Raw genomic sequence first — 26,658 nt, 5'->3', positions numbered from 1 at the left:
CTCTCCTCCTCATCTCCTCTCCTTCCTCCTTTCGTACCGTATGTCAACCCCAACTCAACAGAAACCATGAAGCTCTCCACCTTGTGGTCTGTCTTCAGCCTTACTGTCGCTGCTGGCGTTGCAGTCGGTGATTCTTCCTCTGTTTCTGATGCCACCATCGTCGAAACGACCAACCTCGCGACGAGCACCTCCTGCATCACCTACCACACGTTCGTGACACATACTTACACTGTCAAAAAGGAAGCAACCATCTCGCAGACTGGCAGCGTCACTTCGTCCATTCCCGTTGCTGTTACCTCTACAACCTCGAAGCCCTCTAACGGACCTGCAACTTCGACTCAAGGTGTTCTATCGACTACTAGTGGCCCTACTATCTCAAAGATCTCGTCGTCTATTGCTACGGCTCCCGTCTTGCCTTTTCCCTTTACTCTTTCTTTGCCAGGGATCGGGATCTGGCCGCCGGTCGAGACCTCCTCGCTCTCGAACCATGGAACGGCGCTCACTGGTGGAACTCACAGCAGCGGAACTGGCTTTCTACTGCCGAGCCTCAGTCTTCTCGGGGAACATCCGGTGCTAAACAAGCTTCCACAAGTAGTACCACCGACGTAACAGGGAGGACCAGTTCCGCGCAAGGCAAAACTAAGCCCAGTGGGGGCGCGACCACCGGGACTGCGCATGCTAGGATTACAGGTGATGGGACAGGGATCATCAGTACTACCTACACCAGAGCATCAAGTGTCACTGGCCCTGCCGGTGTAACGCTCACCCAGCCACCTTCCATTACTACCGGCCTGCCTCCAAGCCCTATGATAACTTCCAGCGCGTCCGTCATCGCCGTCCGCTTTCACAACGTCGTCACAATTATCACATTCTGGGAACTGAGCCCCGAGCCACGGCCAGATAAACAAGTCATCGACAACGTCAAGAGAACTAAGGATGATATTGCAGATCTGGCGAAGAACATGGGCGAGAAGCTTCCAAAATGCAATCAAAAGAAGCGCGGTCTGTTTGACGGTCTTCTGAACCTCGCCGGAGACACCACCAGCCAGATTTTGGGTAAGCTCGGTTGTCTTGAGAACAAACTGGATGACCTTGTGGAAAGAATCAAGAACAAGGACGTCAAGGGGGTCAAAGATATCGTGAAGGCTCTGGACATTGAAAAGCCCCCTGGTGGCCTTGAAAGATCGGTGACTAACGGACCTAGCAATGATCAAAAAAGCTCCAGCCGTTCGTCCTCGTCATCGTCCTGTACCTCGCAGTCAACCGCACACCATGTCACGATTCTCTGCCAGCCAACCTCTATAACTGCCAGTGGCTCGACAGTTACAACCAGAACATGCACCCGGACAACTACCATCACCACCACGGGGTGCTCTGTCACCGCAGCGACGACCACAATCACCAACACTCCGAGCTCCACTCCGACGAGACGTCTGTGCGCACAGGAAAACTGCAGTGCTGCATGCTTAGCCGGGAAGGGCAAGGGGGGATGGGTGTCCATCTCATCGGTGGAATGTGCCTCTATCCCAACAAGTACTGTAGGAGCACTGCCTACGGGCAACGGGGGAAGAATTCATCGTCGGTATAGCTCTCTTCACAAGGACACAGGAGCCAAATCGTCCAAACAAACCTTTTCCTTTGGCAAGCGAGCCCTACAGGATCTTTCCGCCGTGGACCCAAACCACTATCTGCCCAAGCTCAACCACGCTATAACCCAGAACGACCACTGGGCCAGCCAAAGCGAGCCAGTGACGGGCAAATGGTATCGCTGGCCAGATCTGCAGTCCGCGCTCGGCGTGAAGGGCCTCCACGGCTGCACTGTCCTGATGATCGTCGCGAAAGATGGCGTCTACCTCTCGCATATATTCGAGTCCCCCATTTTCCGCACCCCAACCGAACCCGATGTAGCCGACGACTTTTTCATGGAGCAAACATTTATCGCACTGAGTACCGGGCGTACCGGGCCTGCCGGGGTGGTCAACAATCAGATTGAACCCCTACAAGGACTATGGGGAACTGACGCAAACCCCGGCCCCCTGCATCGCACCAACAGTCCCCAGCTCATTATCATCACCCCTTTTTTGCCCGAATGGCGACCCCAAGAATATATGTACGCCCACCGAGTCAAATGGCTCGCAGCCCAGTTCAGTCACTTCCTCTACTTCCCCACCGGGGAAGCTCCCGCAGATAAAGCCCCAATCATCCGCGGTTACGAGCCGACGAATTTCTGGCAGTCCAACAATGATGATTCCTCCGTGGGGAAAGTCGTGATAGAAGTCGACAAGTACAACAGTTTCCTGCAGGCGGGCAATCACCTTCTGGCTGTGGGTCAGTGGCGGCTGTGGTTGTGCGGGCAATATGTCATGGACTACGACTTCTGGGATCCTGCGGCGGTTCTTCAGCCTGTTGCTCAGCCACAGGGGCATATGCAGCGGCGAGATCGGTGCCCGGGACGTTTCATTTCTGTTCATCTTACGCTGGTGACTTCAACAAAGAGTGCCGCGACAAGCGCCACAAGCTCGTCCACTAGCAAGTCGGCAATAACCACGCCGACACCTTAGATCAGCGATCAGACCTGCCTCTCCAACAAAGACTTCCATCAACCGCTCGACTCCCACGTCGTCGACACTGTTGCCTCTCTCTGCTGGCGCGGCACCCAGATCCCTCCATCGATTTCGAGATGGGACCCGACAGCAAACCACTAAAATGGTCTTCCGGCAGCCCCACGATGATGAACTGGCAGTACCATGTCACGATCATGTGGGTGAAGGGGTGCAAGGGACCCAAACAGAAGCCCATTGCGCCGACCGGGCAAGAGGGGACCAAGTACACCTGTGAGAATATTGTCAAAGATAACTTCAACAAGTGCGTGGTTGTTCATCGAAGCTACGGTGGGAGTAGAGTGTTTGGCTGCTTGGAGTATCGGGGTTGGATGGAGCATTGATTCCTAGGCCAGATTCTGGGTGTCCTCACCTGGGCTGTGGTTGGAAGCTCATGTCGGCTTACATGCTGTCAATCACTTTGTCCTTCTCTATCGCTTTCTGTATTCTACACCTTCAGCAGACTTACGAGTTCGGATGGTTAACATGTGTATTTCATTCGATGATATCCGGCTAAGAGCATAGGCTCTCCATCTCAATGCCTGAAGCCTAGTAATAGCATACTTTCTGTGAGATAACCCAAGAAGTTTGAGGATGACGGGTCGAAAGCATGACATGATATATTTCATAACAACAGGACTAATGCTTCAACAGTTCGAGAGTTAAGTCAATCTCCCTGAGAAGTCTAGTATTGTAGCAACGAACGTTGATGTTGCAGGGAAGATGTCAATGTCAGGGCTAAATTGAGACTCCGATCGCGGAAAGCATTCCGCCCTGCTGAATCAGCCGCCGTCAGCTCTGACTCACAAGGCCCTAATAACTCCCTCACTAACATTCACTAACATTCACTAACCTCACTAATGAGATGAGCTGAAGAAATCTTCTCTCCCTTGACATAACTCGCGGGTACAATATTCTCTGGCTTCCGTTTTCCAAGATGTCTGAATCCACTTCTCCCCTTGACACCAGTGCAGCCATCCGGCCGACCCGCACCCCCTTCGCAGGCCGTTCCGTGCGCGTTGAACCCCTAGCCGAGCAGCATGTAGACGATCTATACCACCACATTGGCCAGCCCGAACACACCTCGCTTTGGGACTACCTCCCCTTCGGGCCATTTGCGGACAAGCCCACTTTTACTCAGTTCCTCGACACGCTAATCACCCATGCCGACAGCGTCTTCTACGCGGTGGTCGACCTAACCCGCAACCAAGCCGTCGGCCTGCTCAACTTCATGCGCATTGACCTGCCCAACCGCGTCGTGGAGATCGGGTCGGTGGTCTTCTCCCCCCTGCTGCAGCGCACGACGGCCGCGACGGAGGCGTTGTACTTGCTCGCACGGGCGGCGTTTGAGCAGTTCCACTTTCGACGGCTGGAGTGGAAGTGCAATGACCTGAATGCGGCGTCGAAGCGGGCGGCGGTGCGGTTGGGCTTCACGGCCGAGGGGGTCTTTCGACAGCATCTGATTGTCAAGGGGAAAAACCGCGATACCGCTTGGTTCTCGATTCTGGATGGCGAGTGGCCCGCGATAAAGGGGGGCTTTGTGAAGTGGTTAGACCCGAGCAATTTCGATGGGGAGGGCCTTCAGCGGGCGAGGTTGGAGGCTTTGCGCGGATTGTAGGCAAGGGTCCTGTCCAGCCCTTCTCCGTTTCTTTCCTTGTTGGACTTAGAGGCAATCTCGGCTCGGGGACAGTGACAACCGTTGGGGAGAATCAGAGACCCTGGATTAGATACGGTGACATTGGCACTAGATGGATAGGTAGTATCGAATTAATATAGCATCTATCTTAGCTCCGGCGGTCTTCTTGGCAGGTGTTGGTAGTCGAAATCCTTCATAAGGAAGTGTGAGGGTGTACACTTCACTTATTATCCATTGCATGTGAGTTTCTGTCTCTTCATCTTGGTCTTTTCTTTCTTTTTTCCTTTTTTTTTTATTTTATATATATATTTTTTCCTCGGATCTCTTCTCTAACTGCGGCGCTGACTGTCCCAAAGCTGTTCCTCTTGTCAATATTTAGCTTATCTTGCCGTGGAAACCTCGGCTGCATGAAACAGACTATTTTCTCTAGCTTCTCCACCAGACCCTGAGAAGTCCACCGTCCTTCGTCCCTGGCGTCTTGACTGTGTCTGGCCGTTAGCGAAATCTTCCTGTGTCAGCACGTTAGCTGCTTTTTATCTCTACTTAACCCCCACGCATTGAGGCGCACGACACAATTGGTACCACATATTGGCATGCAACTCAAGAATTCAGCTTGACACTTGACAAAAATCAAATCACGAAACTATAGTACATCCTTAATATAGGTCCCAAGAAATCTAGCCCCTCGCTAATCTAGTCGACGTGAATTCGCCGCAGACACCGGTCCGACTTGCCCGTAAACGAGCTGCGCGTATGCATCGTCGTCACATTATCGCTGATCAGCCAGTCGCCTTCCTCCCAACAATGCCAGTAGGCCACGCGACGATCGTGCAGCAGGCTATCGAGGGTTTGGCACAGTTCCGCCGAGTTGGTCACACCCTGGATGGTAATCTTGGTCGGGTCAAACACCGTCTTCTCTTGCGGCCACGGCTCGTGGTAGCGGAGACAGGGACGCTGGTGCGCAAAGTGGTCCACCACGAGAGGGAGATCGCAGATCTTGGTGTGGTCGAAGGAGACAGTCTCGACCGTCCAGGACAGAGTGCGCAGGTATTCGACTGTGTATTCTGATGGTAAATAGTGCCAGACTAGGTGGGAGGGGGAGAAGAGGGTGAATCCGGTGTCTTTGGGCGAGGGGGTCATTCCCGTGAAGAATTGGTATCTGGTGCAATGGCCATGGAATGAGTATGGCTGTTCGTTAGACCCGTAGGCAGTTACTTACTTCGGAGGACAGGATCGAACGACCTCCTGCCCATCTGCATCTTTCATCTTGACAACCTTGAACAGGCCATCGTAGTGGAACGGCATCCACTCCGACGACAGAACATTGTTCAAGCCTTGGGTGTCGGTGCCGTGGTCATTCACCTCGAGGATGAGGCCGAACTTCCACCCAACGGGAGTCCCCATCTCCTCGGCCTTTTTCACGAAAAGCTCCCGGTCGCGTGTATCCTGAAATCCCCGTAAAATGACCGGGGAGTTTTCTTCTGCCAGAGCGCGAAGCTTACGCATGTCCACTTCTGCGCAAGACATGGGTTGCGTAGGTCGGATGATCAGGCCACAAGGGTACTGAGGCTCGATTTCCACGGGTTGTGGCCAGGAATATAGATCTGACTTGTAGCGGTAGAACCACGGCTGTCCTGCCTTGTGAACCAATTCAACATTGGGGTTGTGATCGAATGACTCGCGTAGGCCATATTCCACACGGCCGTCGAGGGTCAAGCACGGCGTTGAGTGCCAGGGTGTCACACAATGAGGAGCCAGAGGCAAGACCTGTACGGAGATTTTGGCTGACCCGCATGACGGGTGAATCGACAGTCGAACATGGTCCGGGTAGTTCTTCTTGATCGCCTCTGCGAATGCCTGGATGCCAAATTCAAAATATAAGTACCAGCACAGTACCAGCACACTGTGGTCCAAGTGGTCTGTCTTACCTTTCCACGGGCGATCATCTGCTTAGCAATACCCTCGAGCTTCTGCTTGTGAGACTTTCTCGATACCTCGCCCCCTTCCACAAAGGTATGTTCCAAATCCTTGGCCAGAAACTTGATATATCCTCGGTAGGTGGTGCACACATCCTCGTCGGCCTTGATACTCTCGGCACAGTCGTAATCCAGGGGCGTGAAATTGTCAATCAACCGCTGACGAAAGGCGCCTGCCAGCTTCTCGTAGGTGGTAGCGTCGAGGGGAGTGTCGATCTTCCAGTGGACGAGGTCCCGCAGACGAATGAACTGGAGGTGTCGGTAGCCCTGCGTCTGGACCATTTTCCGCAGCGCCTCGCCGTATGTATAGACCTCCGCGTCGGGAACACCTAGCAGGTCTACCCCCTATAAGTCTTATCCAAGACCAACATGCCCATAGAGAGTTGCGGTTAAACTTACCATTATACACCAGACCGTCGGATGCGATGGTCAACTGAGCCCCTGGTTTGTAAATGTCCGCGATCGCCGCGCATAGTCCGTTGAGATGGGCCAAGGCAAGGTCCTCCCCTTTGTCCGGTAAAGACCCAAGAACTTTGTCCTTTCGATTAGGTGACTTGAACGGGAAAGCAGGTAGGATCAAGGAGACCGGTTTGCCTGCTCTTACGCGGGTGTAGATCAGGGATAGGAACTTCAGAGTCCCCTCGTCGCTCCGGTCCACTAGCGATGCTGGAACGGGCATGCGATAGCGGTAGATGACGTTCAGAATCTCCCACGCCTTCTGGAGGGTAGCCAGGTCAAAGATCGGCTCGGCCCCGACCGAGGTCAGGGTCGATTGAGCGATGGGAGGCTGCACCATGACTGCGCTCATCGTGGGCGATTGCTATGACGCGATTCAATGTCGAGCGCTGAGCAGTTGGTGATGGTTTATATTGGTGAAGTCCTCCCTGCTCGAGGTCCAGCGAGACATTTAAAGCCATATGAGCCTGTCAAGGAACCCGATTCTATCCCGACACTAGTAGTTCCGAGTATTGCATGAGGGTGCACTATCGGCTCAATTCCGCATTCGGAACATAGATGACTTGGTCGGAATTTCATTCACTACCTTAGTACCTAGATCAGGTAGCTTGCTCATGCAATCACTCCCTTAGTGGATGCAACCTCATCTCCAACATGGTCAGAGCTACAAGGGTTATGGTACGATAGAAAGATAGTAAACCTGGGTGAAAATGTGTCTCGCACCCGTGCCAAGCCACGTAGTAGGGCTGGGCTGAAGAACTTGGCAGCCTAATGGTTGATATTTACTATACATCTACTAAGTAAGTAACCCTAAGTGGAACCTACATTACTGAAATGAAACAGACGCAATGCCCGATTCGCACTGCCGATGCAGGGACCGATGCTTCGTCATTCGCTCTGGCTCCTCTCAAGGCCCACTTCTCGGCGGAGACTTTTCACCCATAATTCTCCCGGTTATTGTTCGCCTTTCATGGTTCGAGCTTGTTCTTCCTGAGCCATGGTCTGCGCGCTGGTGGCGCCATTGCTTTTAGCATTTCTTAGTTTTGCGGCTGAGACATACCTAATCTATGTTGTTCTCCTGCAATTCAGATGCATTTCTAAGCGCGGAATTGATCCATGTACTGGGAGCAAGCTAGTCGCAATGCTTGTCATCTATGCTGCATCTCAGGGGAACGAGGGTACCAGTTCCGAGCAGAGAAGCATGGCGCCACGAATTGGGATGGATGCTAATCGTCCGATTCTCTATTCACCTTCCACCCCTGATCCTCGTCTACTTTTATGGGAGCTGGACCCCTTCCTCACTATTCGTCTTACCATCTTGGGACAAATCTCCTAACGAGCTCACGCAAGCATGGCAAAGGAAACACCATCAGCAATTCAAACGGACTTGGTCATCGTGGGCGGCGGACCGACAGGGTTGCTGTCGGCTGTGCTCGCTCGGTCCCTAGGCCTATCTGTTTATATTCTCGGTACTTCTTCGACGGCCACAGCTCTCCTGACGATACTAATCCACCGAGTGCAGACGCCAAAGAAACCTCACTTGACCTGGGTCGAGCCGATGCCTTGAATGCCCGCACCCAGCAATATCTCGAAGTATCGAGAACGTTACCCTTACTCGAGCCGTTTGGGTTAACATGTAACAGTACGAGACATCCCCTGACCTGCCTAGTTTCAACCGATTCTTGCTCTGACATCTCCCGCTCGTGGTATAGCCAGTTCCACCTTCGAAGCCGGCCGGTTCACCTCCCAGCAAAGCCACTGGTGGACCTCCCTAAAGCACACCCACCGCCCTAATTTCCTGATGATCGGACAAGCTCGCGTCGAAGAAGCTCTCCTCCACCAGCTGGATATCCCGGTGGCGTACAACACCCGCGCGACCTCAATTGCTGAGTTCGATACAGGCGTGGTGGTCACCACTGATCAGGGCAGAACGATTGTGTCCAAGTACGCCATCGCCGCCGATGGGGCGCGCTCGTTTGTGCGCCGCGCCCTGGACATCCCGTTCACCGGCACCAAGCCGGAGATGGTCTGGGCGGTGCTGGACACCTTCATCGAGACGGACTTTCCTGTCTGTCCGGAGATCATTACATTCCAGAAGGATGGGCAGTCGCGGGTGTCGTGGATTCCGAGGTATGCGTGTTCATGCAGATGGGAGATGGAATGGGTGTCTGACCGAATGCAGAGAGCAAGGGATGAGCTGATTTTATATTCTACTCGATGGGGAGATCACGCAGGAGAAAGCCGAGGCTTCGATCCAGGAGCATATGGCGCCCCACAAGATCGAGTTCAAGCGCACGGAGTGGTTTAGCACCTTCGAGAGTTTGTGTTTTCATAGCCCAGTGCTCGGTGGACTTTGTCTGACATCCTGGTGTGTGTAGTAAAAGAACGCGTTGCCAGCACCTTCATCTCCAAGGATGGACACGGTCGCATTCTGCTCGCCGGCGACGCTGCGCATGTCCACGCCGTCAACGGCGGGCAGGGCCTGAACACGGGCATTGCGGACGCCTTCAACCTGATCTGGCGCGTTGCATTTGCTGTCAAGGGCCTTGGGGGCTCGACCTTGCTAGCAAGCTACGACGAGGAGCGACGCGCCACTGCCACCGGGGTGATCGATGTCGCTGCCAAGCTGGTGCGCATGACCGTTAAGACGGCCCTGGAGTATGTCGATATCATTGAGAAGAATGCTGCCTATATTACCGGTATGTGTTATTCGCAGGTCGGCTTCTGATCGCTTCGTGCTGACTCGGCTCATATAGGAATGGGTGTGTCGTATCTCCCTTCAACTCCCCTCGTCAAGACATCCTCCCACGCGGACTTTGTCGCTGGCAGTCGTTGTCCCGATCTCTGGGTTACGAGTCTTCCGCCGACCAGGCTCTTCGCGGCTGCGGTGGAGAATCCTGAGGTTGCTAAGTGGGAACCGTCCAAGACTCGGCTCTATGAGATCTTTCAATATGGCAAGTTCAAGGTCTTCTTCCTCGGGAAGGATGCTCCAACCGAGTGGGAGTATCAAGCTGTCAAGCTGCAGCAAAAGGCCGAGTTCTGGAATGTTCATGCCTTATCGCAACGAGTCACGAGTCTTGTGTATGAATACCAAGCGGAGTGGGTGGATGATGCTCACGAGGCGGTCGTGGTGGTCCGACCGGACTTGTATGTGGGATATGTTGGCCAGGACTGGGTGCAATATTTGGAGGAAGTATTTGCTTGATGGCTGTTACAGGAGGACAACAATATAACCTCGACGCGGAGTCACAACCTGGCACACAAGTAACATTCCAGGGATGTACATAAAATACATGCTATACTCCATACCCGGAAAAGAGATGCGCCCGCGCGGGGTCGAACTCGCAATTCAGCGGAATGTGATGAGCTGATCCAAGGAAGGTGCCGCGAGACACAAGGCAACTGTGCCGGCATGAAAGCCTGGAGATGCTAGAAAGTGTACAGTACTTGGTGGGACAACTTGTACAAGGAATGTATAGATATACAACTGGCGTCAAAGTATACTAAAGACTGAGGATCACCCAAATAGAGAGATATACGCCGCATCGAGATCGTTCACCATCGACGCAATCCCCTCGTAGACCAGATCCCGCTTCATGGAGAGAATCAGCGAATGGGCACCGTTGCGCAGCTCCTCGATCAACCGATATGCATCCTGGATTTCCGTGCCTGCTTCGGGACAGTTCAACAGCGGGTAGCAGATGCCAAGCCGTCTCGACGACAGCGCGGCCCGGACCCGGTGCACCAGCATATACAGCACGTAGGACGCCTGCATTGCGGCACATTTGAAGTACGGCAAGGACCCGTAGTACCCATCCTGCGCGGGTGCCAGAAAACTCAATGTCGCACTCTCCAGGTCAGTGGACCGAGAAGTGGCCGAGTGTGGAGAAGGTACATCCTTGAAGGCACGGGCAACAGCGAGTGATGATTTCAGACAGATCATGGAGGACTCGTCCTTGCTGAACGGGAAGAACGAGTCGATCTCGGTGGCTGTCACGGAGGAGACTTCCTGGGATGCGCTGCCGTCTACACGAAGTGAGGAGAGATCGCAATGCTTTTCCAGGAAGATTGGGATGTCAGAGAAGGCTCTGAAGCGGTGTAGCTTGATCCGCGCACTGTGAGTTGGTCAGCGTGGGGAAAGTTTGAGGAGAGCTTTGGTTGAATGCTTGGGGATCATACGAGTGAATCAGTGCGCAGGCAATCAAACCGAAGCTGCGGCCTGCAAGTCCTTCCGTACTATTGCCTTGCATCGGTGTACAAATCAGATCGCACTCCGAGGCCAATGACAATATAGATCGATCTAACCGGGAAATTCTATCTCTTAGATTCGGGGTTGTTGAGTATTGAGCACTCTGCGTAGTGATCAGGCGCAGAAGGGCGCTGATTGAGTCATGAGCATTATGAGCCTTGAGAATAAGTGACCACGGCTATAAGCGGTTAGCAGACAGGTACCCTGCTATATGAAAACAGATAGCGTTACCTCCGGGCCGTTCGTCCCCAATTCGAAAGCTGGGTAGGGCGTTGTGATCCTAGGATCATTTGTGGTGATTATTGGGGACTGGCAGTGGGACATTAGCCCGGTGCTGAACATCACTGTAACTGATAATCAACGAAGTAACGTACCGATGAATTGACAGCAGAAGACTGGTATCCAAGAATAATCTGTAGAGCCGTGAGCGTTGCGTGTAACCGTGAGAGATGGACGAAACGCACCGCGATCCACCATGCGCGTCGTTGAGCCTCCGAAGCATTCTCTCCCAACTGATGCAGTGAACTGTCCATCGCAGTTGTGATGGCTTGGTTGATCCGCATCCGCATGCGATGGATATTCCCATTCTGACAAGAGTCATACACGCCAAGGACCATCAAGGTCAAGATCGGGTGGAGCCTGACGGGTAGATCGGGATGGAAACGCTGGCTGTAAGTCGGAGGACGAGGGGAGATTCGAGCGGCGTCGGGCTCCACGATATCTTGCTCGGCGCTCTCCAGAGCGGACTGCGCGAAAAGACCGGAGTATGACCGGCGCAGCCACGCACAGCAGGGATCGGAGGGATTTCCATCTTGCGGAGGCGGGATCAAGGCGAGGACTGCGGAGAGGGCCAAGCTCAAACAAGAGAGCGGTCGATATGATAGACAGGAGTGATCCACTGTCCCCGCCTCTCCGGGAGAGGGCTGGTAGACCTGGGGGTGGTCTGGTCGTAGAGGCTCAACGGGCGGGGGCAACAGCGGCAAATAGGGATGAATGAAGATGTAATATGCGTTCAGTCTGAGCCCACATGCATACAGAGTCAATAATCATGGAGCAGCTCGGCGAGCTGGGGTGTACGCACATATCTTGCTCGGATGTATAGACTCGCAAGAGCGGCCCTTGAATCTCACAGGCAGTCCCTGCATGGAGCGCCTCCAGCCTGTCTTGGGAGCCTCTTTCTGCATCCTGAGCCCTCTTGTACGGAGACAGAAGAGCCAAAGTATGCCAAATACCGGGATCGTCAACCAAGGAGCCCGAGTCTTCGGAGAGATCTACCACCGTCGGGGGCTGCGGAGACGGCCCCGGAAGTAGGCTGCGGGCGCGTCGGCGAGGACCACCTCGTCTACTGGGCTGATACGAACAGCTGCGACCTTTGACCAGGCACTATTGCAACGAATTATTCCCCGGTCCTGTTACAGACAGTACAAAGGAAAGTGGATCAGCCCTACCGGCCTGCAAGGGTTTTGTCCGTCGCAACGGGTTTTGGACGCACGGCTGACGATAGGTGTGAGCAAGTACAGTACAGTCAGTCAGTTTATACCGCAGGAGAAACACACCAGGCCAGACAGGCTGCCTTAACAGGAGGGGTCCCTCGCATGAAGTGAGGTGTGAGTGTGTTGTAAGGGGGGATGGGGATGGATGATGAAGTGTTGGTATCTTGAGGGGGAAAGCAGTCACCGATGGTCGGCGATCACCGGCGGAATGCCGGGGAGCCGGGGATTGCGGAGAGAACCATTCGCCGAGCCCGATTTGAGTCATGTGACCAGATCCAAGTTTTCTTATAAAGAATTCTCCCGGTAGGGGGTCATGGTCATGTGATGAATGCACCTGACATGGTACTTTCTTTCAAGTTATACTAATGTGTTTGACGTTTGATTCCATTTACTTGGTCCATATTTTAAAATGCCTAGCAGAGCACAATAATTCGTGGTTCACCTTGATCCTTGAACGTAAGTGTGGCAGAAGCATATAGAATCCCTACATCATTGATCTTCCACCACATCCCAGTTAATGAAGCTCCGAATGTAAGCCACCGCTTGGGGATCCCGGCGGAAAAGGCAAGTCAAGCATGAAGGCTGGTCCTCGTCCCGATGGTGCACATCCTCATCCTCATCCTCGTATAGCACCCCCCGGACCTCCCACATATGGCCAGCCGCGACATCATCCCACAGTCTCTCGATCTGCCTGGTCAGCTGCTTGATCTCATCGGTATAGGTCAGCTTCCACCGAAGAGCCGGATGGTTTATCACCCTGGGGCTCACCGGAATATACCCTCGGATGTCGCCAGAGATCTCCGGGGGCACCTTGGCCGCAAAGGCGGGGGTGCACAAGGACAAGCGAGTCAAGTCGAGCAACGCCTGAAGCTTCAGAAGAAGAAGATACGGGGTTACACCGTCGAAGATAATCCAACGACTCATAGAATCGAATGGCTCCATCACGCTGACCCCACGCGGGAAGTTCAGTATCGGCAAGCTGGGGCTGACGATGCTTAACCGTTCAACATCCGGTTCACCGTCGGCCATGCCCCACCATTGAAGGAGGTCCAAACACTCCTGATCCATTCCTAAATCCAACATCAGCGCCGCAGTCCGACGGATACTCCCCCGGGACCACTTGGGCCCTCTCAGCAGCCCTAGCGAGTGAGCCAACATCTCGGTTCGTGCCTCAAGGCTCCGGATGTAGACCAGCATGCCTAGCAGATCCTCGCGCGCGGATCTGACGCCCATCACTGCCCCTTGGAGTCCTTCTCTGTGCATTGGGAAGGGAAAGTCTTGGTCCACAAAAGGATCTTCTCCGCTGGGAACAAGCGCGCGGAGTTTGGCCTCGGCGGCCCCCACATCGGCGCGATGCTCTGCGACATATCGGCAAATCATCTCATGCTGTTGGCGGTGGCTGGCTTGATGCTCCTCGCTGCAGTAGAACATGACCTTGCAAGTATTGCAGCGGATCTGACTGTTTTCTCTGTGGCATCCCCCCCGGATATGGGGGTGAGTACACGGCATGACATCTTGTGATTGTGACTTAGGGCTCATGCGGATGAGATCAGTATATCGACAGATGAGGTGTGGTAGTGCGAGGGCATATATATATGGATGTATGTGTGTATGTATATATATCGGAATACCTGAAATCCGAGTGGTAGAGACGCGACAAGGAAAACAATCTTCAAGAAGGATCACGGCTAGAGCACACCCTTATGCCTTTGAGAACGAGCACTGAATGAGGACAAATTCCTTGTGTGGATGATGAGGAACCCAGACAATGGATTGACCGGAAGTCATTATCCATGCATTGCCTCTATTGCAACCGTGGTAGTAACAAAAGAAAGGAACCCTACACCTGCTTTCTGGCATCGAATCTAGTAGATGATATAGTAACACCATATTTCCTTTCACCCAGCTTATCGCCACGTTGCATAATGAAAGTCGGCTGGAGCCAAACACCTCTGGCGTTCGCCAAAGGCATAGACTCCCAGCATCATCCCAGTAAACGCCGCCCCAACCCTTGGGGGCCTTGTCATGGTACCATTTCCCACGTCTCCCACCCACTGCAGCCTCGTCTGGTCTCCATCTGGAGCAACCTCACGGAACCCGAATCGGTACGATAAGCCACATTCGACGACGAAGATCACGTCCGACTGCGCATTCTGTAGAGGTATCTCCACAGCCTCCCCTTCCGCAGGCTGGAACCGCACCTTTCGATCCCCTGTGTCCGACCCTCGCACGCCCATGCTGCTGTACGTGAGGTGGTTCCACCACACCACCGTGCCGGCCTCGGTGTGCTTCTGCTTCGAATCGAAGGAGACCCGGGTTTCCCAGGTACAGACGCGATGGGTCTGTTTGCGTAAGAAGAGCGTCGGACACGTCGGGACAGACAGATTGTACGGCCCACCGTAGAGACGGAGACAGCCCTCTCGCTCGATGAGCGAAAAGTCGTGCAAGACCGGCGTATTCTTTCGGTACCACCCTAGCTGCAACTGGGGCTGCGTGAACTCATCGCGCCAGGCGACCGGGGGCTGCCACTGATACAGCTGAGGCCCCGCGTACTCCAGCGGAATCTTCTCGCCCCCGTTGATGACCGGCCAGTCGTTCTCCCAATTCATCGGGACTAGGAAGGTTTCACGGCCTAATCACACACTTAATCACAGGGGCGCATCTCCCATACCTGAGAGGATTGACTCACCGAACACAGACTCCTCCCACACGCCATCCCGCCAGACCGGCCGCACCCCCAGCAGCACCACCCACCACTGCCCCTCGGTATCCTCGACCAAGTCTGCATGCCCAGTATTCTGGACTTCATCGGAAAGTCCATTCCGCCACAGAGGATTGATAGGCGCGACCTCCCAGGGACCGAGCGGGCTGGTTTTACTGCGCGATACCCATTCACAATGTCCACTCTCAGTGCCTCCCTCGGCCGTGAAGAGATAGTAGTACTCTCCGCGACGGAAGAGATGCGAGCCCTCAGCCACCCCAGACGCTGATTCCCGGATCAAGCGCGGCTCAGCCAAGGAGGCGCCCGTCTCCAGATCTACCGGCACGATGTGCACGGCGAAGTCTTTCAGATCGGTGTGGGGGGTGCGATCCAGTTTGCGGTAGGTCGATGACAGGTAAACGGTGCCATCGTCGTCCCAGAAGAGCTGTACAACATGAGCCCCGACCGAAATTCAAAAGGAGACACAGACACTCACATCCTGATCGAAGCCGACTTGATCGAAGTAGACTGGATCCGACCACGAGTCGGAATCCCAGATGTTCGCGGTCTTCACGTAAAACCCCCGCGGCCAGACGCGGTCGTCTTCTTGGGGTCGATAGCGTTGAAAACAGGCAGCGAGACAATAAAAGACCCCCTCGTAGTAACGCAGTGTGGTGGCCCAGACACCGCCACCGGGCTCGGGGGTTTGGATCTGCAGCTGGCTCGGGCGTGTGAGTGCATGGCCGATCAGGGTCCACTGGATCAGGTCGGTGCTGTGGTAGATTGGAGCTCCAGGGACATATTCAAACGAGGAGGTGACCAGGAAATAGTCAGAGTTAACCCGCACGATGGAAGGATCGGGATTGAACCCGGGGATGATTGGGTTGGTATACATGACGCAGTGGTTTGGAGATGCCACCTTGCATTGGAGTCGGAAATGAGGGGGAATATCCATTTTATGCGGAGAAGCTTTCTGCATGATGATTGGTGGAGAAATACTTCGAGCTTTGCTTGGCTTTTATGAGACACAACTTTGGTTACTTCTGAGTGATTATACAATCGCCAACGGCCTGAAGATGCATTCAATGACTGTGTGGTGAGGGTGGTGATCGCATAAACCCTCCTGAGCCCCATGATCTCCCTTGTCCTCATGCCAGAACCTCTCCTGTCGGGTGAATATTCTTGTGAATGTGGCCGTTGATTACAATCGTGTGTAGACGATCCTTGTTCTGCAAGACACTGATGTCGTGCAAAGGATCGCCATCTACCAGAATCACATCGGCAAAATAGCCCGGCTGCACTTTTCCAAGCTCGTCCGGATAGCCCATGAGCTCGCCTGCCATCGCGGTCGCAGCCAGAATGCTCTCCATCGGCGTGTATCCAAACAGATCCACCAAGTGCTTCAGATCACGTGCATAGGTGCCATGGGGGGCCCAGGCAAACCCGTAATCACCACCAGGGAGGACGCGGATCCCCCGACGACGCATCTCGCGCATGGCTTGACAAGCGACCTCGACCTCGTACGTGATCCCTTTCTGCTCGGCCACTTTGGGCGACACTCCGTAAGGCTCTGCGTCACCCTGCACCATCGCGTACAAGAGATTGATAGCCGGAGCGACCCAGACCGAGCCCTTGTGCTGCTCGAGAAGATCCATACCTTCCTCATCCGTGAAACTTGCATGATAAATGACATCGACCCCGGCCTGCACACATTGCTTGACCGATGCAGCACTCCGAGCATGGGCGCAGACCCGTTTACCATGGAGATGTGCCTCCTCCACTGCCGCAACCGTCTCCTCCAGATCGAAGTATGTCTCCTCACTGGGCATCGTAGGATGTACGTTGTCCCCGGTCATACTCAACTTGATATTGTCGGCGCCCAGTTCGACGAATTCTCGAACCACCTTGCGCATCTCCTCCGGCCCATCCGCATAGCGCGAGATCTGAGGAACGATCGCTCCGTCAGGCTTGGTCAACTCTGGACAGTTGGCCAAAGTGCGTGGGCCGGGGATTAATCCCGATTTGATTGCAGCTTTGATGGCAATGTCGAGTCGCGGTTGGGCCGCAGCAGCTCCGAAACACATTGTGTAGCCGTGGTCAAGGTAGATTCGGGCTGAGTTTGCGGTATGCAAGACATGTTCCTCGAGCGGAAGACTGGTGAGTTCATCCAGCGTAGCCGCATTGTTCCAGCTGAGGTGAGTATGCGAGTCCGCCAGTCCGGACATGAGTGTCTTGGTGCCACCACCGTCGATGACCAGTACTCCTTGGGTGCCGGTGGTATCAACTTGGCCGACCGAGACGATGCGCTCACCTTCAATCAGTACATCACCACAAAATGGCTCTGCGCCGGTTGAGTCGAGAATGCGGACATTCCGAAATAGAATTTTGGGTGGATCTTGAGGGCCGCGATTCTTGATAGTAATGTCGGCCGGAGTTGGTTGGTATGGGCGTCGGTGGACATATCCAAGGGAACCCATGATGCCTTTGCTAGAAATCCCACTGGGTGCAAGTCGTAGCCCATGGTGGTCGGAGAGAAAGCTTTTGTAACCATCGTGGAGCAGCCATGACGAAGGTCAGGCGGGGTTCGTGGCGGGGGATTGCATTTCCCCTCTCGGCCATGCAGGGATCATGACCATTCACACCCACCCCGATGGAAATCTCAATTTTCGGTCGGAGTGGATGTGTGCACGGTGCAGGAATGATTATCCCTGGCCTGATGCAAGTGGCAGGACTGGAGATCCAATGGACTGATTCAATGCCAGGGTTTTGTCAGATGCCGTGAAGGGGAATAAGCTCCGTGTACCAGAAAGAGCAAATAACCGAGTCAGTCGATTCGAGAGGTTCGTCATGGCTCCTCTCAAGGTTGCATGAAGATCAATACCCCGTTTGGTGGGCGTCTGCAGCTGTTAGGTGCAAAACATGCTAGAAACCCAGTGACTAGAGTGTCTCCACATCCTCCAGATACCCTGTCACCCTCTCTACCAAGATTCTTCGGGGCTCAGCCTGGTCGGGATCGCTTAAAGCATGCGATGCGCCCGGGATGATTGTGCTGTTTCGGTGCCACGTCTCATCCCCAAGAATCGTCCGCCATCGCTGCAACAACGCCACCTTATCGACCCACGGAGGAACCGACTGGTCGCGACCAGAATACAGCACCATCAATTTGCCCTTTCCATGTAACACCCCTCGGTCTCGGATCATGCCAAAGGTGGTTTGTAAGTGCTCGTCCGCAAGATCCGAGCTGAAAAGGTCGTCTTCGTCCGGTCGCTGGGGGCTCTGGGGACTGAGCAGGCTCAAGAACCGACGGCTGCTCAGGGGCGTATCAGCCGGGTAGTACATGCGCGTCGTAGTGGCCAGTGGCACAATCGTGTCGTAGATCGTGGTCCCATCCCCGCCCCCGGTCTCATACGTCCGCCTTTGCGCTTCCTGAATCGTCTTCCGATACACTTCCTGAATTTCCTCCGGAGTATCGTACTCGGTCCCGAGCTTGCTCAGCCACAAAGCAGCCTCCCGGTCGGACACCGGCGCCTGCATGATCGCCCCATCCACTGACGGTCGAGTTAAACCGACGTATTGTCCTTCGGGAATGTCTCGATCCAGAATTGGGTGGCGTGGGCGCGGATTGGCGCAACTGATGTAATGCATGACGTCCTGACTTCCGGTGGAATGGCCCATGATTACCACCTTCCCGTGCCCATATAAGGATTTCTTGTGGTCGCGTATGTAGCCCACACACTGAGCCATCTCGTCAATGTCCTGCGCAAGCGAGCTCATGCCCCAGCCGGCGTAGGAGGAGGACAGCAGCGGTGTGACGACGGACCATTCAGTATCTTGGAGGGCGAGAATGAGATCGGAGAGGTAATCGACCGTGTGTAGGCCATCGGAGAGACCTCCGATAAAGATGAGGGTGTGAGGCTTGGTGCGAGAGCCGCGGATGTACTCGAAGGCGACCAGTCGGGGGGCCTAAGAGATGGTGTTTGGATGTTAGCACGGTGAGCGAGCGCCGTGGGGGTGACGGGGAGGGCAGACTGGTACAGTACGTATGGGTGCAGGATACCAGGGTGGCCTTTGGGCGAGGCCAGAGCAGACTGAATATGCATTCTGAATGATGAATGATCGATTTCAAAGGACTGCTGTGATGAGAAGCAGGATTGTGTTCACAAAGAAGTGAGTGATGATGGAGAGGAGCCAGAATGGGTGGGGGAAAGGGAGAGGAAGATGATCGCGGCGAAAATAATCTGATCCGCCCCCTCCCCGGGGAGTTCTTATCAATCGGTCGGTCTACACGTACAGTCCCGTACCGTCCCGCCCGGCTGACACCTGACAATGCTGGCACCAAATCACTCCAGGTTGGAAGGAGGAATATCCGAAAGCTAAAACTAAGAACCAGTGATAAAAGATGATTCCAGTATTGCCTGCTAGTTGTTGTTCCAGTACTCTAGATGCAGATAAGTGATTCTCTGGGACAGTACAGTTTTCAATGAGGTGCATGTGACTCAATCGGTGCAAGATATATTCTTTCCGGTGCAGGAAGGGATGGACCCTCAGCACATCTTTCATTACTACTTAACCACCCTTGGTGAATGGAATTGAAACAAAGACTTATTTCTTCGCTGTAGGCTACTTATTAGAAACTACCGTAGCTATACCCGCAAGTCAGGAGTAACATAGTGCTTGAATTGTTGGCCCTGGAGCTGTCCCTCCCTACTACCTACCTAGCTACTAACTTACCCGGTCTCTGTCGCTCTCCGTAGATCCGCGCGGCTACCGGATGACTAAGGAATGAGTCATCAGTCGGCTGTTGATGCTTCCGCGTCGTCGTTGTTTTCATTCTTCTTCGCACTTCTTCCACCCGACCCTCTTGGTGATAATCATGACCATGATGAATTCTCACCCGTGTGAATGCGATTTTATCTTTTTATTTCTAGGTCTCTACAACTTTCTAGTGAGTCGAGGGCAACCAATCAGGCGAACGTTCGCATCTCATTTAGTCTTATCTACAATGCTATGGGAGGCTGCGGTATGATTCGGGGCCCCACCCAAACGGGCCCAGCCGCAGGCCATTCGCGTCAGGTTTGAGTTGATCATTCACAAGTTTCTACGGACAGCTGCCCACAATTGACTGTTTCCTGAAACTACTTGAGCAAGATACACGTGGTGACACAAGTTTCAATGCAGGCAATGCTCGTTACAGGGAGCTCTTCAGCGAAGACGACTGCACAAAACTCGATTGCACCGCGATCTCCCGAGCACGACCCTCCACCTCGGAGACCGATTCGATGGACGAGGGCTTGCCCATGTAGTTGGGCCCCGCCGTAACATAATTCGTCAGCCCGATCTCGTCGTCATTGGCCGTCTTCTTCAGCTGCTCAAACCCGAAGTCAAACGTTGGTCCTCGCTGGCTGAATCGGTGGCCCTTTTGAACACCCTGCCTCGATCCACTCGGTAGCTTTCGTGGTCGTCCCGATAACTCGATCGTCGATCGTCGGGAATGGAAACTGGACACGAAGGACCGATGAGCCAGCCGTGCCAGAGGTGCAAGATGAGGCATGCAAGCGCAGACGACGGCGACCGATGGCTCAATGCTGGACCAGATGAATACGGGTCCCATCAGCCAGGTCAGGTCCGTCGAGCTCATGAAGATCGACAGGTATCGGATGCGAACGATGCTGGCAACACACACACTAGCATGCACCGGCTTAGCTGGATCCATGGTGGATGTGCTTAGGGGGACCGAGGAGGACGTACAAAATACCCATCGCCATGATTCCGCTGATGGCCAGTTTCTTCTGCACACTCATCTGCAGCTTGACAATCCGAGGAAAGGGGATGATCAAGATGATGAAGTCATTCAGCATGTTGAGGATGCCCGCTGCCAGGAAGAATCGGTCCACGTCGATGCAATTGCCGCTCGTCCCGCTGAATTGCGTCCAGAAGTATGTGACGGGCTTGCACGAATTGCTCATGGTTACCCAAACGATGATCGGGTAGGCAAGTGTCAGGAAAACGCCGAACCACAGTGCAACTTTCAATATCGGCTTCAGGGGCGAGAAGACTCTCCAGTAGAAGCAAAGAATGGAGAGTCTGGTGCAGGTGCAGGAGGAGGCGTAGATGAAGGTATAGGAGAATAAAAGCTACTTCCTAACCCATCAGCACTGAGGGTCGGCTTGTTGGGGAAAAGGGGGATTTTCGACTGACCCGGTAAAGGTGCATCAGTTCCTCCAGTGTGACGGACCAAATGTGCTTCCCAGCACCAGTCATACCTCCTATAGGGCTCATCAGTCGGGTGGTCACATCCCCAGTCAATTTTCAAAACTCACCCGCGATGCTTAACCCAGCCGTGGCACCTATGCAGAGCTAGAAACGTTGAGTCAGAGGAGGTGCTCAATCCCAGCCGCATCACACTCACCAGGGCAGCAATGATGGCCCAATCGTCGGCCATGAGGGCATTTCGAAGGACCAGTCGCGCAGTGAAGCGGAGCATCACCGCCACCGCAGCCAAAACGAGCATGGCAACAACAGCCGCATTGTTCACGGCGACAGCGCTCGCAATAAGGTCGACATTGGCCGGTGCCGGTCCAAAGAGCGCGCGGATCGCTGGATCCTCGGCCATAGCATTGCGTATGTGGTCACTAAGCCACGCATCAGTCTATGGAGTCTCTTAAGTATTAAGAATGGGTTCCACAGAGTGACAGGTGCCAATGCTTGACCTCTGGCCACGGACCAAGCAAAGTAGTCGACACTCCGAAATCCGATCAAATCGCCTCAGGAGGCGCCAGTCATGGCCACCCTGTTGTCCCCGAGACTATCGGATATTACTTGCCAGTCCACCTAAGGGCTAGCCACATTATGAATGGTCGACGGTTGTTGGCGGGACCAACAGGTGGGTCAAGTGTCTTATAATCAAGGCTGTTTGTTGGCGGGTGTTTGAACCGCGGGAAGCCTTAGTGTAGGATTCATGCTTAATTGCTGTCATTATAGTCACCGATGGTTAGCCAAGAAGAGAGAGGCTCGCGGCCCGTCGGAAGGCGCTGCACGGCTGCTCCAAGGGGCCCAACTGACTCAATCCACAACTCCTGAGACCCCCCTGCTCTGCTTCAGGGCAGAAGCAGATCTCCTCCCTTCCAGATGTCAGACGCGTCATTGTGCCATTCACATGGCCACTGGCCAAGAATGAGCTTCTGCCAGGTCCATTCTCAATTGAAGTGGCAAGATCAACGGTCCGCAATTGCGGGTGGGGCTGGCCATCAGTACTATCTTCTAGTGGAAGACGTACAATAATACACTATTCGAATCTTGTCCGGCATGGCGCTACTCCTGGACCGGCAGGGGTTGAAACAGGACACTCCTCTCCTTAATCCTTAGATAGCTGATATTGAATTGCCCCCTGGTAGATGGAAGAGGAACTTGTGTGCCGGAGTGTGACACAGTCCAAAATGCTGGCACCGGGCCACTCCGCTAAAAGGTTTAATAATCTGGCCTTCGTCCCCTTACTGAGCTTTCGATCCCTGGCTTGCCCTCGAGCTCCGCTGACAGACCGAAGTGATAACCATGGGGTCAATCAAGAATCAACAACCCGTCCTGGGGCTCACGGCCTTGGAGCGCATTGGACCTAAGGGATATCTGCGCTACGTCTTCCCTTTCCAGCTGCAAGACGATTATGATTTGGATGAAGTCGCTGGAGCCCTGAAGGCCGGGTACGAGGCTCTCACAACGGATCCCGGTGGTGGCGTGTGAGGCAGTTCTCGACCTCGAGACGAAGCAAAAGGGCGTAATGAGATTTCAGACGCTGGACACCCGCGACGCAACACATATCCTTGTTAAAGACCTGCGTGACTCCTATGTCTCTAACTACGCCGACTTGAAACATCAATATTTCCCCGTGGCTGCCTTCGATGCCGATACATTCTGCCGTCGATCGGTCTGGCCCTCAACTGGGGAACGAATGCCAGTTTCTCTTGTGCAGGCCAACTTCATCCGCGGGGGACTGGTACTCACATGGTGCATTTTACACATGGCAGGAGATGGTAACTCATTTTCTACGTGGACGGCGATTTGGGCAGAAGAATCTCGCCGTGCACAGGGGCTGGAAATTGTGGCCCCAATTCAACTCCCTGACGCCGTCTGGAAAGACCGGGAGCAAGTGACCAAGCCCTCAGGTCGCAATGCGGGCGAACTGGAACATCATCCTGAATATACCCTCCTTCCTTTCACACCGTCAGGAGCACCACCCAAGATGACCTCCTTGAACCATCGTGGCCAGGTCTTCTACTTCTCCCCGGACTCACTCGCAGCTTTGAAGGTCGAGGCATCGCCTGGCAATGCTACCGAGCCCTCCGACCAGAAATGGATCTCCACCAACGACGCTCTCTCCGCACTTCTCTGGCGAACCGTGATGGCAGTCCAGTCACCCTTGGATACACTGGAGGGTGATCCTGTCTCTGTTTTTAATGTTGCTATCGATGGGCGCTAACGAACGGATCCCCCAATTCACCCGGACACTCTAGGATGCTTCCTGGAGTATGTTGCTGTTATCCTTCCAATTCGCAAAATGCTGAGTACCTTGAGCCTGGCCGACCTAGCCATTCAGATCCGAAAGGCTATCCTGCGGGCTGACAAGCAATTCACGGACGATGTCGTTGCTCTGGTGGACCGGCTCGAAGATGTCGATCGATTGGTCCCAACCGCCTTCCTGGATGTTCCTGGGTATAATTGTGTGCAGACCTCTTGGTTGAACTTCAAACTGTACGGGCTGGACTGGGGCTCTCTACTAGGTCATCGCATCGAGGCCGTTCGCGTGCCGCACATTGGATGCATCAATGGCGCTCAAGTTGTGCTTCCAGTACTGCCGGATGGCGGGATGGAGATCTTGGTGGGAGTGGAAGAGAGTTGCTTGGATCGACTGCTAACTGATCCTTTGTTTACCAAATATGGAGTAGCCCGGTAGTAGAAGCACAGGGATCAATGCAGCGACCGTTGGGATGTCGGGCCGCACTGCATGACTGCTTATTTCATGCTTCAATGTAGAACGAGCCTGCTTGATTGTAGTCTCCTCGCAAATAGCTCGATACGTTCGGCCTGCGGCTTTGTGCTTGCTTATTAGGCACACTGTTGCAGTATAGCCCACAAATCATGACTCTTTGCCCGATACGATGTTTGATCATGAGCAATCTTGAAACAGAGCCTGGAATGTCACATAACAAGCTGACGCCCCTAGTCGCCTCCATATGTGGAGTCACACCATGTGCACCCCACGGAGTTAATTGAGCCCCGGATGGGCCGGGTGGTCCGCGAGCTTGGTCGGTCAGACGCTCATCTCAGTACATTGGTTAGACAGCAAAGCTGTGAGCCCTGTCTTCTCGACCTTGCCGGAAGACTTTACCAGCAGAACGTTCGTCTGGACTACCACCAGATCTGTCCTCCTGGAAGGCTTGTGACGGACCTCCCTCAATACTGTTGGCAGCCCGATTCTTCGCATTGGAATGAGCCACGCGTCGCCCGCGATGGCGATTCCGTCAATTCCGTCCGCATGAGCGCCTGGGGGTAGCCGAGACTGGAAATGAGCCTTGTTGGAGAAATATCCTGGCTTTTGAGAATGTCCCATGGCTGGCAGGCCATGAAATGGAAGGACAGACGGTATTTCCTGCTGCTGGGTTCATAGCAATGATTGGGGAAGCCTTGCGACAATTGGAAGGGGACCGGACTTACAGCCTTGCCATGTCACCCTCGCCTCTGCAGCTGTCATGCATCTAGACCATGCAACCGAGTTTATCACCATCCTCAGCGCCCTCGATCCTGATCCCACCGAGAAGACGACATGGTATCGCTTTGGTGTCAATTCCTTCGATGGAACTACGTGGACTAGAAACTGCTATGGGGAGACTAGATGCGGCGTCAACGAATCAATCTCCATGGCCGTACCGGAATCACGTCCTTGTCTTGCTCGCAAACTCAATGTGAATACCTGGTATGAAGTTCTCCGCCGTGTTGGATTTGGGTATAACGGAGTGTTCCAAGACCTGCAGATATCTCTGCCGCTACTACTGAGACCCGAGCAGCCGCCGTCATTCCAGCTGAGCAGGGAGGAATCACAAGTACCTACGCCCTGCATCCCGCCCGAATTGACCAGTGCTATCAGATTTCTATTGTTGCAGCCCACCGCGGCATATTTCGGGGGTATCGTCAAGTTGGCGTTCCCACTTTCATTGAGGAGATGGTCATTTCGCCAACACGTAATAGCCTCAGCATCACAGCCGAGGTGCGAGCTGTGGAGAGAGGCTCTTATGTTGCAGATATTGTAGCACAGAGGGCCGGACAGATTTTCTTGAGTTTGAAGGGCCTCAGAGTTTCAGCCTTGAGCAAACGAGATGAGTCGACAATGGACCTCCCATTGATCGCGCAATTTGAGTGGAGACCTCACGCTGATTTCACTGAGTTGCGCGATTACCTGCACTGCGCAAAGCAGTGCACAGAAGAGTGGCATTTATTGGAAGAGCTGGTACTTGCGTGCATGATTTAGACTCGAAATTGAGCTTATCGGACGAATGATTCACCGGAACACCTACAGAAGCACCTTGCTTGCATAGAGACGCAGCTGCAAGTATATCAGACCGGCTTGAATCGAATAGTCTCCCAGGACCTTCGACTCTGAGTTACGCGGTGAGGGTCTACAAGATAGGATTGAAGACATCATCCTTCAAATCAATGGTTCCCCGTACGCCGTGTTTAGCATCGCTGTGCATCGGATGTGCCAAGCATCTGCAGCAATAATTGCTGGTGCACAACATGCGTTGCATCTTCTATCAGAAGACAACCTACTCCGGAGTTTCTATACACTCGCAGATGCTTGGGACTATGATGGATTATTTCAACTCATAGGTCACACAAACCCACGACTGCAGGTGCTGGAAGTCGGCGCTGGGACCGGCACCACAACGTTTAAGATACTGAAAGCCCTACGATCTCCTTTCGGAGAACGTCTTTACAGCACGTACACTTATACTGACATCTCCCCTGCCTATCTCACGGCGGCCAAAGAGCGACTTGCCGAATATGAGGGCCTAGAATACATCGTGTTGGACATAAGTCGGGATCCGATGCAGCAAGGCTTGGAGCCTGGAAGCTACGATTTGATTATCGCCAGCAATGTGAGGCATTCCGGCTCTTTATCACGATCTTGGCTAATCGAGAAGGTCGTGCATGCTACGCCGAGTTTACAAAGGTTTTTAAAAACGTCCGCATGCTGCTTAAGCAGGAAGGCCGACTGTTACTGCAGGAATTGTGCCCAGGTCAGTGGCTGCCCCATCACAGCTAATCTCCTGTACTGATGTCTGCATTCAAAGAGACGAATCTCATAAGCTATGTCATGGTAAGTTTGTGGTGCGGAAGCTTGATCTCTGCGATGCGTTCCCCTTCCGCGACCCCTGGTTAATTGAGATGCAAGGGCTTTCTACCGGGATGGTGGAATGGTCAAGATGATGATTACCGTGAGCAGGCGTATGTGTCCCCGGAAAAATGGTCAAGAGAGCTTGTGGAAGCAGGATTTCA

At 53.8% G+C, this 26,658-nt stretch overlaps 10 protein-coding genes across 10 annotated transcripts; 4 read left to right on the top strand and 6 right to left on the bottom strand.

Moving 5' to 3' along the window:
- Nucleotides 1–66: 66 nt before the first annotated feature.
- On the top strand, nt 67–2,561 carry ASPACDRAFT_45489 (uncharacterized protein; the record flags this gene model as incomplete). Its single annotated transcript, XM_020201613.1, has 2 exons — nt 67–389; nt 443–2,561. The coding sequence occupies 2 exons, from the start codon at nt 67–69 to the stop codon at nt 2,559–2,561; spliced, it is 2,442 nt and encodes an 813-aa protein (XP_020053738.1).
- A 976-nt stretch (nt 2,562–3,537) lies between these two features.
- Nucleotides 3,538–4,218, top strand: ASPACDRAFT_45488 (GNAT family N-acetyltransferase; the record flags this gene model as incomplete). Its single annotated transcript, XM_020201612.1, has 1 exon — nt 3,538–4,218. The coding sequence occupies one exon, from the start codon at nt 3,538–3,540 to the stop codon at nt 4,216–4,218; it is 681 nt and encodes a 226-aa protein (XP_020053737.1).
- A 711-nt stretch (nt 4,219–4,929) lies between these two features.
- ASPACDRAFT_32224 (uncharacterized protein) lies at nt 4,930–6,494 on the bottom strand (the record flags this gene model as incomplete). Its single annotated transcript, XM_020199864.1, has 3 exons — nt 4,930–5,395; nt 5,456–6,093; nt 6,165–6,494. The coding sequence occupies 3 exons, from the start codon at nt 6,492–6,494 to the stop codon at nt 4,930–4,932; spliced, it is 1,434 nt and encodes a 477-aa protein (XP_020053736.1).
- A 1,975-nt stretch (nt 6,495–8,469) lies between these two features.
- Nucleotides 8,470–9,873, top strand: ASPACDRAFT_53633 (uncharacterized protein; the record flags this gene model as incomplete). The annotated part of the gene is made up of 4 exons (XM_020202775.1): nt 8,470–8,781; nt 8,894–8,987; nt 9,047–9,367; nt 9,425–9,873. 4 exons carry the CDS (start codon nt 8,470–8,472, stop codon nt 9,871–9,873), a joined length of 1,176 nt encoding a protein of 391 aa, XP_020053735.1.
- A 238-nt stretch (nt 9,874–10,111) lies between these two features.
- On the bottom strand, nt 10,112–12,525 carry ASPACDRAFT_123256 (Zn(II)2Cys6 transcription factor). Its single transcript, XM_020196609.1, has 8 exons — nt 12,474–12,525; nt 12,366–12,411; nt 11,999–12,300; nt 11,382–11,934; nt 11,292–11,330; nt 11,149–11,226; nt 10,848–11,095; nt 10,112–10,783 (listed from the first exon to the last, which is right to left on the bottom strand). The coding sequence occupies exons 1-8, from the start codon at nt 12,512–12,514 to the stop codon at nt 10,186–10,188; spliced, it is 1,905 nt and encodes a 634-aa protein (XP_020053734.1). The 5' UTR covers nt 12,515–12,525; the 3' UTR covers nt 10,112–10,185.
- A 1,792-nt stretch (nt 12,526–14,317) lies between these two features.
- Nucleotides 14,318–16,006, bottom strand: ASPACDRAFT_32664 (glycoside hydrolase family 43 protein; the record flags this gene model as incomplete). The annotated part of the gene is made up of 3 exons (XM_020199895.1): nt 14,318–15,042; nt 15,100–15,556; nt 15,608–16,006. 3 exons carry the CDS (start codon nt 16,004–16,006, stop codon nt 14,318–14,320), a joined length of 1,581 nt encoding a protein of 526 aa, XP_020053733.1.
- A 253-nt stretch (nt 16,007–16,259) lies between these two features.
- ASPACDRAFT_32274 (uncharacterized protein) lies at nt 16,260–17,588 on the bottom strand (the record flags this gene model as incomplete). The annotated part of the gene is made up of 1 exon (XM_020199869.1): nt 16,260–17,588. The coding sequence occupies one exon, from the start codon at nt 17,586–17,588 to the stop codon at nt 16,260–16,262; it is 1,329 nt and encodes a 442-aa protein (XP_020053732.1).
- A 460-nt stretch (nt 17,589–18,048) lies between these two features.
- ASPACDRAFT_53629 (putative esterase) lies at nt 18,049–19,211 on the bottom strand (the record flags this gene model as incomplete). The annotated part of the gene is made up of 2 exons (XM_020202774.1): nt 18,049–19,074; nt 19,152–19,211. The coding sequence occupies 2 exons, from the start codon at nt 19,209–19,211 to the stop codon at nt 18,049–18,051; spliced, it is 1,086 nt and encodes a 361-aa protein (XP_020053731.1).
- A 1,088-nt stretch (nt 19,212–20,299) lies between these two features.
- ASPACDRAFT_62423 (uncharacterized protein) lies at nt 20,300–21,724 on the bottom strand (the record flags this gene model as incomplete). Its single annotated transcript, XM_020203786.1, has 5 exons — nt 20,300–20,795; nt 20,860–21,245; nt 21,310–21,377; nt 21,432–21,468; nt 21,521–21,724. The coding sequence occupies 5 exons, from the start codon at nt 21,722–21,724 to the stop codon at nt 20,300–20,302; spliced, it is 1,191 nt and encodes a 396-aa protein (XP_020053730.1).
- Nucleotides 21,725–22,662: 938 nt separating this feature from the next.
- ASPACDRAFT_53627 (uncharacterized protein) lies at nt 22,663–24,058 on the top strand (the record flags this gene model as incomplete). The annotated part of the gene is made up of 3 exons (XM_020202773.1): nt 22,663–22,844; nt 22,891–23,563; nt 23,633–24,058. 3 exons carry the CDS (start codon nt 22,663–22,665, stop codon nt 24,056–24,058), a joined length of 1,281 nt encoding a protein of 426 aa, XP_020053729.1.
- Nucleotides 24,059–26,658: the final 2,600 nt, after the last annotated feature.

Source organism: Aspergillus aculeatus (genome assembly GCF_001890905.1).
Source record: "Aspergillus aculeatus ATCC 16872 unplaced genomic scaffold ASPACscaffold_13, whole genome shotgun sequence".
NCBI classification, from domain to species: domain Eukaryota; kingdom Fungi; phylum Ascomycota; class Eurotiomycetes; order Eurotiales; family Aspergillaceae; genus Aspergillus; species Aspergillus aculeatus.
The sequence above is the reverse complement of the archived record's forward strand: the minus strand, read 5'-3'. Positions and strand labels throughout refer to the sequence as shown.

Bases quoted from the DNA above. Each gene is read 5' to 3' on its own strand.
- ASPACDRAFT_123256 (XM_020196609.1), bottom strand. From the start codon at position 12,514: ATGCGAGGGACCCCTCCTGTTAAGGCAGCCTGTCTGGCCTG. The intron at 12,412-12,473 runs GTGTGTTTCTCC...ACCTATCGTCAG, and splicing joins AAGGCAGCCTGTCTGGCCTG to CCGTGCGTCCAAAACCCGTT. The intron at 11,331-11,381 runs GTGCGTTTCGTC...ACGGCTCTACAG, and splicing joins GACGCGCATGGTGGATCGCG to ATTATTCTTGGATACCAGTC.